This window comes from Lynx canadensis, chromosome X, assembly GCF_007474595.2.
Source record: "Lynx canadensis isolate LIC74 chromosome X, mLynCan4.pri.v2, whole genome shotgun sequence".
Lineage (NCBI taxonomy): Eukaryota > Metazoa > Chordata > Mammalia > Carnivora > Felidae > Lynx > Lynx canadensis.
In genome coordinates, this window is record NC_044321.2 from 41,550,381 (window position 1) to 41,567,950 (window position 17,570).

Sequence of the window (17,570 nt, forward strand, 5' to 3'; positions counted from 1 at the left end):
GAACAGAGCAGTACGCTGAAGAAAAAGGGACCATCTGAGCATGCGCACTTAAGGGCCTACAGAAGCTAGAGCGGCCAACTTTGGCAGAGCACAATCCTGCTTCAAGCGTGAAAATCAACCCACTGTGAAAAAAACGGTACTGTCCCTGGAGCTGGACTTAAGAGACCCCGTGACTGACTCCCTTGCCTCGCCTACTTTCTTACCCCCTGATTGGCCAGTTCAAGTTCATTCACTGTTCTGATTGGTTGATTGTCCTTGGGCAGTAGAATTGTGGGATATCATCCATTGGAGCGACTTTTCGCCTCTGCTTCGCCTCTGAGGGAAGCGTTCTTTTCGGACAGTTGCGGACTGGTCAAAGGTGGGCAGGTAAAAAAGTAACGAATCTCCACAGGTCACTCAAGTAGTTTAATTCTCGCTGGGCCTCCCAACATCCTCAATATCCCTAGGACTGAGAAGTGACTTAAAGCCTTTCAGGGCAATCCCCGTCAGGCAAAGATAAAACTCGTTTTTCGTCTGTGAGACTTTCTAATTGGCCTTCCTGAGGAAAGAACTCCCGTCAGCCCCCAAACCAGCTAGATGCCCCTAGATTTCTTCAACCAGAGATAATAGCCACTGCCTAAGTGACTCTTTTATTGACTCCTCTAGGATAGAGCAGAAACCTTCTTTGCCTTAGAGACCCCTGAATTTTCTCTCCCTAAGAGATTCCCAATGTTGAGGAACACCAGATTGCTGCATTGAAACTCTCCACATTGCTGCATTGCCTAAATGATGGCTGATCGAGTAGTCTTGGAGATTCTAGCTGTCTTCACACCAATAATTTTCAAATAACCTAATAATGGGCTCTAAATCCACTTTATGTTAGCAATCCTCATTTATTTTCAACAGAGCAAAACCCCACATCCCTCTGCCTGAAAACCTAAACCCATCTGTCAGAGACACCATATGGTCTCTGGGACTTACCTCCTCACTCTTTTGCCTCAAAACATGCCCCCTTCCCCCTCATAAAACTAGATGCTCACTTCACTTCTTGCCCAACAAGTTTGTCTTTATATCTTTCCTTCAGGATAAGCCAAACTTCAGGCAAACTACTATCAACAGTAACAAATCCCTTCTCAAAGTCTCAAGGATGCATTAATGCTTACAGAAAACCTGTCATTCCTAACCAGTACTTCTCCCAAAGATCTCCAGCTCCCTGTTCATTTGACTCTGCTCCCCCCAACCCACACTCCCACAGCCATGTCCTTTTTCAGGGGCAGATAAGCCCAGGATGGAGAAAAGTAGAACCTAGAACTCTAGGTAACTGACGAAATGTAGCCTACCCTCAGTGCTATCTCCCTTCCTCAGGTCCTTTGGATACATGACTGGAGAGATTTAGGTTATGTCCCTTCAAGATCAAACCATCTCCAGCTCTATGAACAAAGGCAACTCCTTTGCAAAGAGGCCCAAAGAGGTTACCCAGAAATCAGAGAAGAAATGCAAGGTGAGGTGATCTGGAGGGGGTAGAGGAGTGGCCCAGGGGACACTGTAGAGTGACTAGATTTCTGAGGAGGTGAGGTAAGAGGCACTGGAGAAAAGGAGCAGGGTGTCAGGGGGAGATCCAGAGACTCAGGAGCTTCCCATCCTCACTCTCTCCTCATCCACCATCCCTGGAGACAACAGATCTGTGACTTTGCACTGCATTTGGTGACTCTCAGTCCATTCTGGAAGGTGAAAGAGCATGCTACCAGCATTAAGCATCTACTGCATGCCTGGGGAAAGGCTAGAGAATGTTACCCATGACATTAACTGCGAAGGATTATTATCCCCAGTTCACAGATCCAACATTGAGATCCTGTGGCAGAGGAAGAGACCCCAACTGAAGACCAGACATGTTTAGCTGAGTTGCTGTTAGGATTTACTTATTTTTCTTTCCTAGGAATTCGAGGCTATTTCCAAGTTCTTCTCTAAGGAAGTGTGGGCAAAACTTGGATACTCAGATAAAATCACCTATGTGTACATGAAGAGAAACTATGACATCATGACTGGTCTAGGTAACAGGAAGTTCTGGGTACAGACAAGCCTGGGAACACATCACTACCCCCTCAGTCCCTTTACATGCCACGACTTCTTCCTAGGCTGCAAATGTCCCACACCTGCCCTTTGTGCGGGGAGAAATCCTAGGGCAACTTCAGGGCATTCTTTTCTTTTTTTCTTTTCTTTCCTTTCCTTTCCTTTTTTTTTTTTTAGTGTTTTATTTATTTTTGAGAGAGCTAGCATGAGCGGGGGAGGGGCAGAGAGACAAGGAGACAGGGAATCTGAAGCAGGCTCCACGCTGACACCAGCAAGCCTGATGCAGGGCTCAAGCTCACCAACTGTGAGATCACAACCTGAGCTGAAGTTGGACGCTCAACCGACTGAGCCCCTCTGCTCTTTTCTATTCTGTGCAGGGCTGAGGGCCTGGGGTGGCCACAAAGATGCTCAAACATAGATCCCACATGTTTCTCTTCTGCTCACCCTTGTTGGGATTCCCCCAGCTGATGAGCTTTACTTTTCCTGCTGCTTCCCAGGATCCCACCCCACATTACTCTCCTCTCAGGTTGTCTCTTAAAGAACAAATATTTTGCTTCTTTCTAGGTCTCAAGACCACCCTCCCAGCCTTCATGTGTCCTAAAAAATGTGCCACAAAGTCCAGTGGGCATGATTCTGATGAAGACCAGGACTCCGGGAATGAGAGTAAGTGGACAGGAAGGGCCTGGAAAGGGTCTCCTAAAGCCCAACTGCTTTGGGTCCAGCTGCTTGGGAAGGATTCTCAGGAGTTTGCTCTCTCAAAAGTATCATGGCTGAGTGAGAAAAGTTGGATGTAGAAGGTTAAGTAGAGTCAGAGGCCATTCATATAAAATCCTAAAACATGCAAAATGAGAGTATATATTTTTATGGATAATAAGCAATGGTAAATGTATAAAACCTGAATGAGAATAAAACCCATCAAATTCAGGAATGCAGAAAGAGGGAGGGCAGGGATCAGTGAGGACTGTACAGATGACTTCAGCTGTTACTTGTTTATTGTGTTTTGTTATATATATTTTTAAGTTTTATTTATTTATTTTGAGAGTGTGTGTGTGTGAGAGAGAGAAGGGAAGGGGCAGAGAGTGAGAGAGAGTGAGAGAGAATCACAAGCAGGCTCTGCAGTGTCAGCATGGAGCCCGATGTGGGGCTCGAACTCACAAACCATGACATCATGACCTGAGCCAAAATCCAGTCAGACGCTTAACCGACTGAGTCACCCAGGTGCCCCATGTTTTCTTATATTTTGAATAAAGATCTCAGAACAATCTGAAGCAGTTGTGGGCTAATGGTAATATCTGACTAGACTCAGTGATAGATGTTCACGTGTTTCCCATATTATTCTCCATAATTTTCTGTACATTTGAAACATTTCTTTTTTTTTAATGTGTTACTGTTCTTGCTCAACACAGTTAATGAATCACAGGACAATTAAGAAAAATATAATTAAAGTCTAAATCCATGTGGAGCACCTGGCTGGCTGTTGGTAGAGCATGCGACTCTTGACCTCGGTGTCATGAGTTCAGACCCCACATTGGGCTTAGAAATTACTTTTTTAGTATATGTGCTGCCAAAGTGAGCACAGAAGTTACTTTTTTTAAAAAAAAAAGTATAAATCTACAAAAAACTTCAAGAGTCAATTTCATAATAGGGCAGAGGTATTGGGTAAATATCTTAAGAGAGAGTGATTAATGCATTATATAATATACATATGTGTGTGTGTGTATAATGCATTATATGGATTATATAATTACATACAGCTATTTGGTGTTTTTACCCAAACCAAGTAGTCTTTTTGCTCCTAATCCAACCTGATTCTAGGTGTTGAGCTTGGGAGAGAGTTTGAGACAGCGATTCTCCACACACCAAGCTTTTCTAGTCAGTGAGCACAGGTAACACACAGTGAAAAGGGTAGCAGATTCTAGAAATCTGTGTGCATTTGAGCAGTGTGTGTACTCGCTGTAAAGAGGATGAGATATACTCACTTGGTCTCTGCTCTGACGGCACAGTTGTAAGCAGACAGAGTCAGAATGTTCAAACCATCTCCAACAGACCTGTGACTCTCCAGGAAGACAGACCAGATTCCACAAGTTCCCAAAACTACTGTGAGAGGGCTGAAAATCTAGTGCTTGAAAATCTACAAAATTTTTGATACTAAGGGAGTATCTTTTTATTATTATCATTTATTTATTTTTAGGGAGAGAGTGTGTGAATGGGGGAGGGACAGGGAGAATCCCAAGCAGGCCCCGCACCAGGACCATGACATGGGGCTCGGACCTACGAGCTGTGAGATCATGACCTGAGCCAAAACCAAGAGGTGGATGTTTAACTGAGCCACCCAGGCACCCCTGACACTAAAGGAGTATCTTTTTACTGGAAACATTCCAGAACCACTGCTAAATCATCCATGGTTCATCATACACCTAATGACTTGGTTAAAGTATAACCGGCATATTATAAAATTCACCAGGTTTAAGTAGACAGTGATTTTAGTTGTCACACATCTTTAAATGAATGCAATCAATTTAGTTTAATTAATTCAGTTTAATTGGGGGGAGACGCAAGAAATATGTAGTAGAATAGGATGAGGTAGTGATGGAGTTTAGTTCACATTTTATAAATCATCAGAAGGAAAATTATGAATTATGATGCCATGAATAAATGTATAATCACAATTTAAAGATAATTCAGGGACACCTGGGTGGCTCAGTTGGTGAAGCGTCCAACTTCGGCTCAGGTCATGATCTCACAGTTTGTGGGTTCAAGCTCCACGTCGGGGTCTGTGCTGGCAGTGCAGAGTCTGGAGACTGCTTCGGATTCTGTGTCTCCCTGTCTCTCTCTTTCCCTCACCCACTTGTGCTCTGTCTCTTTCTCTCTCTCAAAAATAAATAAACATCAAAAAAATTTTAAAAGCCAGTCTCAAAATAACTCCTTGACAATAAGTGGATTCATAACCCTTTCCTCAGAATTCCCTGATACTACAGGAGTCTCTGGTGTTTGGGAATGTTTGTCAACAGAGAAAAACTTCCACTTATCATTTCTTTTAGATGAACCTCTTCAGGAGGATTCTGATGTGCAACAGAGAAAACGCCTGAAGGTGAGTATCTCCCAAATCTAAAGAACCAGAGACTCTTTCTTCCTCCACAGATATGAATATCGGTAAGAGCGGGGGAATATTGAATATTGCCTGACCCTTGCTGCCTCCCTTTCATGATCTGTTCATCACAATTCCTGATGTAGCATCAATAACTTAATAGAGATTGTGATAGCTGATACTTCTGTTGTTTTCATACTGATGTCAGATACTATTTTAAGCAATTCACAAGGATTAATTTCGTTAATCCTCAGAAAACCTCTATGATGTTTTCCTATCATTATTCTCAGATAATAATGAGGATATTAGTAATAAAAACTAATAATAAAGATGAGGATGTTGTGGTGCAGAGATGTTAAGTAATTTGCCTGAGACCACAGAGGTAGTGGTAGTAGTCTGTACATTTGAAACATTTCTTTTTTTAAAGGGGTTATTGTTCTTGCTAAACACTGTTAATGAATCACAAGACAATTAAGAAAAGCCCCCAAAGGATTTCCAAGCTCAAGAAACTTTTCATGTGTTTATGAAGTTCGAGGGTTTCTCCCAAAGCTTTACCCCACAGAAGCTGATCATGCTTCTGTTTAGACACCCACTCTCGCAAAATGAAATACCAGCTCCCCTCTGCTCTGTGGCAGGGACACTTTCATGTGGCTTGAGAATGGCCTGAGCTGTCAGCCCCTCCCTACTGTGATCTCCTTTGGGGCTTTGTCAGCATCCGAGGCATCTCTGAAGCCTCGATCCCAGCCCAGGGAGTCCCTCAGAGGTACCTGAATGTTCACTGAGTAAGTGATTCCACAATTGTAGAATAAACTCTACTTTAGAGGGTAAAGGCATCTGGGACAGTTGAGACGGTTGGAGACAGTTGAGAGCATTCAAAGAAGGATCATAAAAGAAAGTATTCATTTTCATTATTACCACATTAAAGTGTTTGCAAGCTCAGTACTTTCACTTAGCTTCTTTTACTTTTATTGTTCACTATTTCATAAACAAGGGAACTGAATGAAAGGTAACTTAAGATTGTTGGTCAGTGACACATCCTGATGCAAGCAGAATTGGTATGAGAGCCACCTTGCCTAATTCCACATTCAATGTTCTTGCCAGCATAGGATAGTAGGTGACATCTGGTGCTGCTTTCTTTGCTGTCTATATTAATGTCTGTGAACTATTCCTTTCCTCTCCCTTCCCTGTACTCCTCTCCTCTATACCATTTTCCAGCAGTGTTTTGTCTCTGTGCATTTTTACATTTATTCTCCCTGCAGCTCTCTACTAGCTTCTATGCAAGAAAGGAGCCCCTCATGGGGATTCTTAGAATGCTATTCTACCCCAACTCTTCTGTCTACAACACTCCACTTACATGGAGCATTTTGCTGTTTGCAAGAAGGTGAAGACAAACTTTCTAGCCCTGGAGACATCCTCATTTAGGCCATTCCTTTTTGTTCTAATCTCCCAGGCTCTTCATACTTTAGGCACAGGTGATATAATGATCTTCCAGGGTTTTAGGACATTCATCAAAGTACTGCATGTGAAGACATTTTGTAAGCTCTAAAGCACTAGAGAAATGCTGTTGATACTGTTTATGTATGACCTTCACATTAAAAAAGGTGATGCACAAGAAACCAAAGGAAAAAGATGATTCAGACCCAGTGCCAGTAGCACTTGGCTCTAAGCAGGTTCAGGAACAGCAGCGCTGCCCAGGAAAAGCGAGTGCCCCTGGTAAAAAGAGTAAGAAGAAACCAGGTAAGAGGTAGCTATGTGGAAACGACTCCTCTGTTTCCTGGCTATGTTCAAGTATGTGGTCTAGGTATGGGGGATGGATCTTGGACAGGGTTGTAGCCAGACTGGACTGAGGAGCTCACCGAGCTCCAGCTGAGATATTAGAACATGACTTCCAGGGTCATAGACCTGACTTGTCATTGATATAAAAGCTAAGTAACTAGGGGTGCCTGAGTGGCTCAGTTGGTTGTGTCTGACTCTTGATCTCAGCTCAGGTCATCTCAGGGTTGTGAGTTCAAACCCCATGTTGGGCTCCATGCTGAGTGTGGAGCCTACTTTAAAAAAATAAGAATTAAAAATAAAAGCCAAGTGACTATAGGCAAGTCTTCTAAATTCTTTGAACTCCAGATTCCTAGTCCATAAAATGGAAATAAAGAATCATAGTTCACAAATTGTTCAAGGGCGTTAAATCTAGAAAGCTTGACAATATGAAATGTGGTCAAGTAATTCCATCTGTGATAACCTGGGAATGCATCTTACAGTTGTATCCCCAGCCCTCAGCCTGACACACAATATGCCCTTAACACAAATATGCTGAATGAAAGAAGGTCTGAATGAATGTTCTGGTAAGTAAAGAGGTTGGAAATCTAAATCTGACAATGGGAAGAGCCAGAAGCTAAAACTGTGGGCATTTGGTGTGTATTGGTCTAACATCTCAACCTCTCTGAGCCAGAAGATGTGGAAAACAGACTATGTCGAATGCCTGTGGGCACTTGGGAGGGAGGAGGCATCTCCTTATCTGAAAACAAAACAAAACAAAACAAAACAAAGACTTATACTCCCCAACCCAACCAACTCTCATTTACCAACTCTTCTCCACCATAGGATCCAAGAAAGGGAAGAATATTTGGGCCAATAGACTGCGCCAAAGAAAGAACCTGATAGCATATGAAGAGATCAGTGATCCCGAGGAAGATGACTAATCCTGTAAGTAACCCTTCAGTCCATACCCGCAGCCCTGCAAAATGTACTTGTCTGTTATAGAACTGGTATCCCATCTTGTCGCTTATTCCCCAAACCATTCCTTTCTCCTAGTCCCTTGGGGTGCAGCATTGAAGCTAAATGATGAGGTTTCCCATGCTCTTTCTGCTCCCTGCTCAGTATACCCAGGGATCCTCCCTACCTAGAATGATGTGGGCTCCCAAACCCCTAGTCAGCTCCTGATGTGTAGGCCACACTTTCCTGTAGTCTGGGAAAACTCAAAAGACAGGTAAGGGGGTCACTATGGCATGAGCATAAGGTTCACTTTGAGGAGCAGTGGGAGATGCATGCAGATGATGAAGTAGGGTAGAATCAGAGTGCTCACAGCCAAGCAGGTGTGGATGAGGAGTTTGGTATTGATTTATCAGACAATAGGAGCTCACTGCCACTGATTCTCCTTCTCTTTCCTTGCCTCAACCTCAGGGATGTACAAGTGCCCATGATAAGAAGCAGAACCTGGTGGCCTTTCATGAACATGGGCATGGCTGTGAATTCCTAGCCATCAGGTGTATAGCAAGCAAAAGAAAGAGTTCACAATAGTGAAAAGTTAAACATGATTTTTGTTACTGTGCGCCAAATATTCTGTTAGATATAAGAGTTTTGTTGATGAGTAAAACATATACCTAATACATATTTCTTTCTGTGTATCCATGCACTTATCTTAGAAAATAAGTATTGTATTGTCAGGTAATTCTCTGCATAGAACAGCACTACCCTCCTCCCCAGATGTGCAGATGTGACTGCTGAGGGCAGTTTTGGGTGTTTGATTTCACATGTTTTCCTCTGCATTTACACACACACATACGGTACTACTATAAGCATTTCCCACGTGCTTTTTCCCCACTACCAGCGTGTCCTGGACAAGTACCATTCATTTTGTTCCTGTTCAGCAGGTGCTCCATGTTGTAAATCCACATTATTAATTTACGTTGTATTAGTCATTGACAGTTAATAAACATGTACAAGCTTTTCTCAGTTGTTTGCTCCTTTCATTCTTCTGCACAGAGCCCTGTGCATATGTGTGAGTGTTTCTTTAGCACGCAGTCTTAGAAGTGTAATTGTTGTGTCAAAGGGCTCATTCATTCAACAAACACCTATTGAACATGTACTGTGTACTGAACACTGCTCTAGGTGCTTGAAAGACATCAGGGAACAAGACAGACAAATGTCCCAGCCCAAATGGAGCTAACATTCTAATGGGTGATGTTTCCAGTTTTTATTTTGATGGACACTATACACCCCAAATTCTGGGGCAGGTGCTGGTTGGACACCTTGGCCTTTGCTCTCTGTAAGATCTCCTTAGTAAGGGGCTGGGATGGTCCATTTGGAAGTCTGTGAGAGGAGACAGAGATAAAACCATCAACTGGGGAATGTAGAAGAATAGAAAAAGGAGTGGTCCCCTGGAGAGCATATGGTGCGCAGGAATGGAAGTTTGCTAGTCATGATGTAGGAGAGCAGCAGATGGAAAAATCCACTGGACAAAAGTATGAAACTGCCCATCAAGGGTCTCATGACCAAAGTTTTGAGGGCTGGGGAGGGGATGAAGAGTTGAGAATGGGAGAGTCTCCTCCTATACATACCATTGCAGACCACATAATCAGCTCTGGGAAAAGGAAGAGGGGAGTCTTTGAGGGAACAAACCATTGTGTGGTACATTAAGGGACATTAAGGTTGCCAACAGAGGTCACCAAGGTGACTTGCATTGGACATCAAATACCAGCCCCAGATGGAAGCAGGGTTGGTGCTATTTTAACCATCCACTGCCCATCACCTCAGCCTCCCAGCAACCACCCAGCCTTGGCAGGTCTCTACTCTTCCGCTGAGGCTTCCATCTCCCCTACCTCTGCCTTTGTTCCACCTCTGGACCTGTCTCCTCATCCCAATAGATTTGGATCCAAAGCAGGGAGAAGCCATAAAGCCACAGATGATTGGGTCCTGAGGAGACAGACAAGAATTAAAGGCTCTCCTGGGGGTCTGACTGATCATTATGACTCGAGGCTAAGTCCACATTTGCTGGGCCGGAGTTGGCTGTCCTCACATCAGCCCTGAGGCTGGGTCTCCTAAAGCCCTGAGAGTTGGTGGACCCTACTCCGGAGGACTTTGCCCTGAGAGATTGAGAAAAGCCTCAAAGAATCACCATTCATTGGAGCTCTAGACAAGACAGACAGGTGAGGAATAAAGCATGGCCAGGGGTATAGGCAGATAGGGATACATACATGAACTCTTTCTGACCAGCATGTTCCCCATGATACAGCCTTCTTCACAGGGGCGACCCTCCCCACAAAGTCAGCTCCTGGGGAATGTGTATTGAGGACATCCTTGTTTACCTGCTTCTTTGAGAATATTATCCTGTCACTTGTCACACCTCTGGGTGGGACAAGTCCCAAATCCAGGACTTTACATCCCAGGACAAGAACACCATCTGCAGGAATGGGGGAGGTCTGGTTCACTGGGGTCTTCTCAGCCCACCTTCCATAATAACCATATAAAGTGCAATTAATATTCACCATGCATTTAATAGATGTTATATATAAATAGAGAGAGATAGGGGCGCCTGGGTGGCGCAGTCGGTTAAGCGTCCGACTTCAGCCAGGTCACGATCTCGCGGTCCGTGAGTTCGAGCCCCGCGTCGGGCTCTGGGCTGATGGCTCAGAGCCTGGAGCCTGTTTCCGATTCTGTGTCTCCCTCTCTCTCTGCCCCTCCCCCGTTCATGCTCTGTCTCTCTCTGTCCCAAAAATAAATAAACGTTGAGAAAAAAAAAAATTTAAATAGAGAGAGATTATACACAGAGACACTGGCAGATGTCAGACTTCTTGCCAGAGTTCCTGTAAATTGCATGTGTGGGATGGATGGGCTTGGAACTCACTGAGACTTCAGACATTAAGGAGAATAGGTGTGGGGATACCTGGTGGCTCAGTTGGTTAAGCTTCCGACTCTTGATTTAGGCTTAGGTCATGATCTCACCGTCTGTGGGATTGAGCCCCGCTTTGGGCTCCGCACTACTGACAATGCAAAGCCTGATTGGGATGCGCTCTCTCTCTCTCTTTCTCTGCCCCTCCCTGCCCTCTCTCAAAATAAATAAATAGGTAAACTTTTCAAAAAAGGAGAACAGGTGTGTATTGGAGGGGGAACATGAATAAGCTTCAGGTTCTGTCCCAAGTCTCAGAGTAGAGGACAACATGGATGGCCTTGAGAGTATAATCCTAAGTGAAATAAGACAGAGGAAGACAAATAGCATGATTTCACTCATACATGGAATCTAAAACAAAACATAACAAAAAACAAACAAACAACACAAAAACAACCTAGTAGAGAACAGATTGATGGTTACCAGGGGGGGAAATGTGTCGGAGGGTGGGCAAAATGAGTAAAGGAGCTCAATTGTATGGTGATGTATTGTAACTAGACTTTTGGTGGTGATCACTTTGTAGTGTATACAGATATTGAATTATAATATTGGTACACCAGAAACTTATGTGATGTTATATACTAATTTTACCTCAATAAAAAGATTTATTCTCCTTAGGGAGACACATGTACTTGCGGGAACAGTTTTTGAGCCAGTGAAATAGGCCAATGATGCCTTTGACAACATTTTATGTGTTTTACCTTTTTATCTAAATATTACTATCATAAAACACATGAAAGTTTCATTGTAGGGTGCCTGTTTCAGACTCTCTGTAAGCAGGTAGGGCATGCTGAATATTCCTCTTTGCTTTGGCATGACTAGCCATGGAGCAGACAGACTAGAAATGGTCCCTTCTCACGGAATCTGGCTGGCTCAGCCAGTGGAGCACGCGACTCCTGACCTCGAGGTTGTGAATTCAAGCCCCACGTTAGGGGTAGAGATTACTTAAAAATAAAATTTTTTTTTTTAATTTTTTTTTTCAACGTTTATTTATTTTTGGGAGAGAGACAGAGCATGAACAGGGGAGGGGCAGAGAGAGAGGGAGACACAGAATTGGAAACAGGCTCCAGGCTCTGAGCCATCAGCCCAGAGCCTGACGCGGGGCTCGAACTCACGGAGCGCGAGATCGTGACCTGGCTGAAGTCGGACGCTTAACCGACTGCGCCACCCAGGCGCCCCAAAAATAAAATTTTTTTAAAATGGTTCCCTCTCTACAAATGCATTTCTCTCCTTCATTATTACTATGGAGGGCTGAAGGTACCCCAGGCTCTGATATGCTTCTTTCTCAGCATTCCCTACATGCATCCTAGGGGACTTTCCCATGTAGGAGGTAGGGAGTTCATGGTCATTAGTGTGCCATCTGCCCAGTGTAAGTAAGGGTGTTGAAGGTCCAACTAGCCGTTTAGCTGTGAGTGTAGTTCTTGATTTTTTTATCCATTTTACCCTGTTTGAAGTTTCTCCAGATATATTCTTCTCTTCTTGGTTGTTTCCTCCTGCTCATTTTGGCTTCTGGCTCCCTTCCCCCTTGAAACTCTCATCTGAGCTACTTTCTGTTTTTAAGGAATCCGTCACAATTTCTGGTCCCCAAATGACATCCTTTCTTGTTTCCTGGTACTCTATACAATTTTTTTCTGTTATTTCAGTGGAGAGGTAGACAAGTTTGCTCAAGCAGCCATCTTCAGAACATCTTTAAGGGTGTTTTTTAAACTTCCGAGTAGAAACCGTTGTTTTACTTTTATTGTGTTCAGAGAATGTCCCTTGCATTTTCTACATTTTGAGGGGCAGCTTCAAGATTTATTTGTGGCCTATTACATGGTCAAATATATTAATGTTCATGGGTATTATACAGAAAGTTGGGCAGATTCCTGATTATTTACTTTCTTTAATGAACAGTTATTGGAGTTGCACCTTAGAGGCAGAAAGGGCTACTGCCAGCCAATCTATGTAAGTGTTGGAGGGCAATCTACCAATGAACTTTTCAATGAACTCACCAGATGATTATCCTAAGCCCCCCCCCCCCCCCGCTCTTTGTCCTTTTTGACTCTGAGTTTGGACTTTTTCTGAGGCTTTGTTACAAAGAACAGCTCTTGCCTCTGGTGATTTGAGGTGTGATCTTGTCTCCTTGGACTTCTCTCTCAGTCTGATCCCACCTTGTTTCTATCTTCCAGGAGTGTTTCAGCATTTCTGGTGGCCCACCAGCACCTTTTCCCTGTACTGTTAAGAATGTATCCTGGGACACCTGGGTGGCTCAGTTGGTTAAGCGTTTGACTCTTGATTTCAGCTCAAGTCATGATCTCATGGTTTGTGAGTTCAAGGCCCACATCAGGCTCTGCACTGTCAGTGTGGAGCCTGCTTGGGATTCTCTCTGTCCCTCTGTCTCTGCCCCTCCCCTGCTTGCAGTCTCTTCTCTCTCTCTCTCTCTCTCTCTCTCAATTAATAAGTAAACTTAAAAAAATAATTTATCCCTGGCATGCCTGGCTGGTTCAGTCAGTAGAGCATGCAACCCTTGATCTAGGGCTCATGAGTTTGAGCCTTGCATTGACAGTGGAGCTTACTTTAAAAAAAAAGAATTTATCCTTAAAAACACTTCCCAAATCAATATAATGTTGGGTGGGATGGGAGAGAGACGTACAGTCTCTATTTGCCATCCTCCTCCGATCATCTGTTTGTAGATGTAATGAATTTTTGTCACTATATGAGTGTAATTTTCCTCCATTTTTTAAGGTTTCACACCCAACATGGAGCCCAAAGCAGGGCTTACTTATGACCCTGAGATCAAGACTTGAGCTGAAATCAAGAGTCAGATACTTAACCAACCGAGCCACTCAGGCGCCCCAATTTTCCTCCATTTTATTCTCTAAATGGTTCTTGAAACCTATCAATTATTGTGTATAAGGGGCGCCTGTCTGACTTCATCAGTAGAGCACACAACTCTAAATCTCAGGTTGTGAGTTCAAGCCCCACGTTGGGTGTGGAGCCTACTTTAATTTTTTTTTTAATTATTGTATATAATATTTTGTAACCTGGCTATGTGCAGGTTCCATTGGGGATATGCTTTTGGGTTTTTTGTTTTGTTTTGTTTGGCTTATAACAGCAAACATTTTATATGCTCAGGATCTTATGGGTTAGCTCTTTGGGTCGGGCCAGGTGGTTCTTCTGCTGGTCTTGCCTGGGATCACTCATTCGACTGCAGTCAGTTTGCAGGTTGGTAGGGTGCTCAGCTAGCCTGAGTCTTTTTGCTTCCTGTGGTCTAATCCTCAAACAGGCCAGCCTGGGCTTCTTCACATGGCAGGCTTAGGTCCTCTGAGACCTGCTCCTTCCCCAGGCTCTGCTCTGCAGTCTCTCTTGCACCAATGCTAGCACAGGACTCAATGTGTTTTATTCCCCAAAGGAAAATTCATTTCACAAGGCAATATCATTATAAAAGGACAATTTATTGAAGATTTCATAGAGAAGACTAGTGGAGGTGAAGGAAGTATATATTTTACAGAGCTGAGAATTTCATTGCAAAAATCACCTAAACTGCCTTCCCTACCCCCAAAAAAATCACCCTTAAAGGGTGCCTGGATGGCTCAGTCAGTTAAGTGCCCAACTTTGGCTCACGTCATGATCTCACAGTTTGTGGATTCGAGCCCCACATCAGGCTCTGTGGAGCCTGGAGCCTGCTTCAGATTCTGTGTCTCCCCCTCCCTCTGCCCCTGCCCAGCTTGCATTCTGTCTCTGTCTCAAAAATATATTAACATTAACTTTTTAAAACTTGCCTTTAAGCTATTCTACTGTTTCTGTAGCCGGGGTATTGTGGTACAAGAGTACCTGGCTCCAGGCATCCTAAACAGACCAGGTTCGGCCACTCGCCACTGACAAAACCCAATGCCTGAGAAACGAGTGGTAGTGGAACAAGAATGGAAATGATTTCAATGAAGCCAACACCGGGAAGACAGCAGACTAGTGTCTCAAAGACTGACTCCAAAATGCCAGAAAGTTCCAAGTTATATAAGGAAAATGTGGGGTAAAGGCGAGTGGGTAAGTGCAGGTGGGCAATGAAGGTCAAACTGATCGTTGTCTTGGGGTCAGTCACAATGGGGTCTTGCTGGCTCAGGGCAGTCCCTATTGCTTGGGGAGTGTACTTGCAGTTCCCATCAGGGGATGCTTTTGCCCTGGGGTCTTCCACCTGAGCTAAGAGACAAACAGGAAAGAACCCAACTAGAAAGCTCGAGGTCAAAATAGAGGCATCTAAAGTCCTCTTTCCATTCTTCTATTCCTTCTAAGACAGGGAAACTGAAGGGGCCCCATAATATACTGCTTTATTCCTGCCTCTGTTCTTGCTAGGACCTATACCCCCCTCCTTACACACACCTTATATAAAACGGTGTATGTACTCCTTGTAAAGGTCATGGAGTTAATGATTTCTTTGGAGTCTTCCAGTACAGTACCTTTCCAGACCACTGACTGCAGGCCTGTGCCCCCAGGGCATAAGTGACTTATGGAGGACACCTGAGCACTTATCCCTGGGTTTTTTTGGTATTTTATTTTATTTTATTTTATTTTGAGAGAGAGAAAGAGCACAAGCGGGGAAGGGACAGAGAGAGACAAAGGATTTGAAGCAGACCCTGGGCTGACAGCAGTGAGCCCGCAGTGGGGCTCCAACTCATGAACTGCAAGATCATGACCTGAGCCAGAGTTGAACACTCAGCCGACTGAGCCACCCAGGGGCCCTGCATTCATCCTTGTTTTGACTAGTTCCTGGATGCCTGAGAGGACAACGTACACCAGATCTCCATCCTCAATAAAAACCTCAGACCCCAGGGGCACCTGGCAGACTCAGTCGGTAAAGCATGCCAACTCTTGGCCTTGGGGTCGTGAGTTTGAGCCCCACGTTGTGGGTAGAGCTTACTTTTAAAATAAAATAAAATCTCTTCCTTAAAAAAAAAAACTGCAGACCCCAAGCAAAAATGAGACTCTCTCTTTTCCTTTCTAGTCTCCATTCTACTGTACTCTATCACTTCTACTAATCAATAAACTCTGCCATCACTTCCTCTTCAGTTCTCCATTTCTATTCTTGTGTGAAGCCAAGGACCCTCTTGGCTGGTCCTGTGGGATCCCCTCTGGGTCCTTGGCCCCAGCCAGCATACATCACCTCCATCTATCCCGAATCCTCATATTTGCCCTTTTTCTCTTTTGGACAATTTTACTCTGCTCAGACTTGGGTTCTCCACAATCAACACTTAACATGGCCTTCACAAGTTCAAATGACCATTGTTTAAGGCCAGATTCCCAAAGAAACAGACTTTGGGCATATAGGATGTCTCCAGGCAGATTATACAAAGAAATGCAGCCCAGAACTTTGCATGAAGAGAGGGAGGAAGGAGAGACTTGATCTGCCCAGCTCACTCCCGGATCCTTTTCTTGTTGGTCAAAATGCACCCCACAGGCATGAAGGCATGAACTCCCCACATTTCCAGATTGCACCACCTGACCCCTTTGACAGACGTTTGGGAAGCCAGATTACACACTTCTGAGACCCAGCATTTCATACAATCAGAAGTGATGGGAGGAGCCAAAAAGCCCAGGCATGCAGCTCACTGGCCTGGCTTTAGAGCAGCATCCAAGGGTGAGCGCTAAGTACTCCCAGGCAAGTCCTAAGTTCACCTGGTAGTTGTACTAGCCATCTGTGCTAGCTAATTGCCTTTATCCACTATCTCTATGATAAGCAGGTGCTTACAGCTTGGAGCCAAGCACGTAGGCGAAACTCCCAGGTGACAGGTAAATGGGATGCTTATCTTCTTTGACAACCACATTTCAAAGATATGGCTCCAATGCTCTTATTAAGAAAGGCATTCCTGGGTTATAGGCTGGCAACAGGCTTATTTAGCTCTTAAAAAGATGTACAGACATATCAAAGAGGCAGAGAAAGATTCAAAATCCTAGGTTTCTCAAGGAAATGCTTGAAGAAAAGTGAAGGAGGGGAAGTCTCTTTCCCTTTTTTGGCAACAGGGAAAATTCAGTTTTGTGTTTATTTACCCTAACAATGTTCCTCTTTGGTTATTCTTTTACAGTGACACTACCATTTTTATGTTTTTAAATGTATTGATTTATTTTGAGAGAGAGAGAAAGCACACAAGTCAGGGAGAGGCAGAGAGAGAGAGAGAGAGAGAGCGCCAAGCAGGCTCCTCACTGTTAGCACAGAGCCCGATGCAGGGCTTGAACCCATGAGCTATGAGATCATGACCTGAGCCGAAGTCCAACATTTAATGGACTGAGCCACCCAGGCGCCCCAACACTATTAAATGGAGATATTTAAAATATCTCCATTGCCATTTCTGCCTTTCTCGGGGAGTTTGTAGCCACCAAAATATTCAGTAAACCCATAGTAAGAGGCAAAGGAAAGCAACCATCATAATTACAATAGAATGAATTTAAAAGTTCAATAAATGGGGGTGCCTGGGTGGCTCAGTCAGTTGAGCTTCCGACCTCAGCTCAGGTCATGATCTCACAGTCCATGAGTTCGGGCCCCGCATCGGGCTCTGCACTGATAGCTCAGAGCCTGGAACCTGCTCGGGATTCTGTGTCTCCCTCTCTCTCTGCCCCTCCCCGACTTGCGCTCTGTCTCTCTGTCTCTCTCTCTCTCTCTCTCTGCCTCTCAAAAATAATAAAAGAAAACTAATAAAAAATTTTTTCAAAGTTCAATAAATGTATTTAGCTAGTATATTGAAAGTGAAAAAAATAAAATAAAAAATAAAAGTTCAATATAATACTCACCCTTGGTGATGG

At 44.0% G+C, this 17,570-nt stretch overlaps 1 protein-coding gene across 1 annotated transcript; it reads left to right on the plus strand.

Annotated features, from left to right (window-relative positions):
* Window positions 1–1,378: 1,378 nt before the first annotated feature.
* On the plus strand, window positions 1,379–7,833 carry LOC115506683 (protein SSX1-like). Its single transcript, XM_030304664.1, has 6 exons — window positions 1,379–1,480; window positions 1,916–2,030; window positions 2,614–2,712; window positions 5,091–5,140; window positions 6,739–6,874; window positions 7,736–7,833. The coding sequence occupies exons 1-6, from the start codon at window positions 1,379–1,381 to the stop codon at window positions 7,831–7,833; spliced, it is 600 nt and encodes a 199-aa protein (XP_030160524.1).
* Window positions 7,834–17,570: the final 9,737 nt, after the last annotated feature.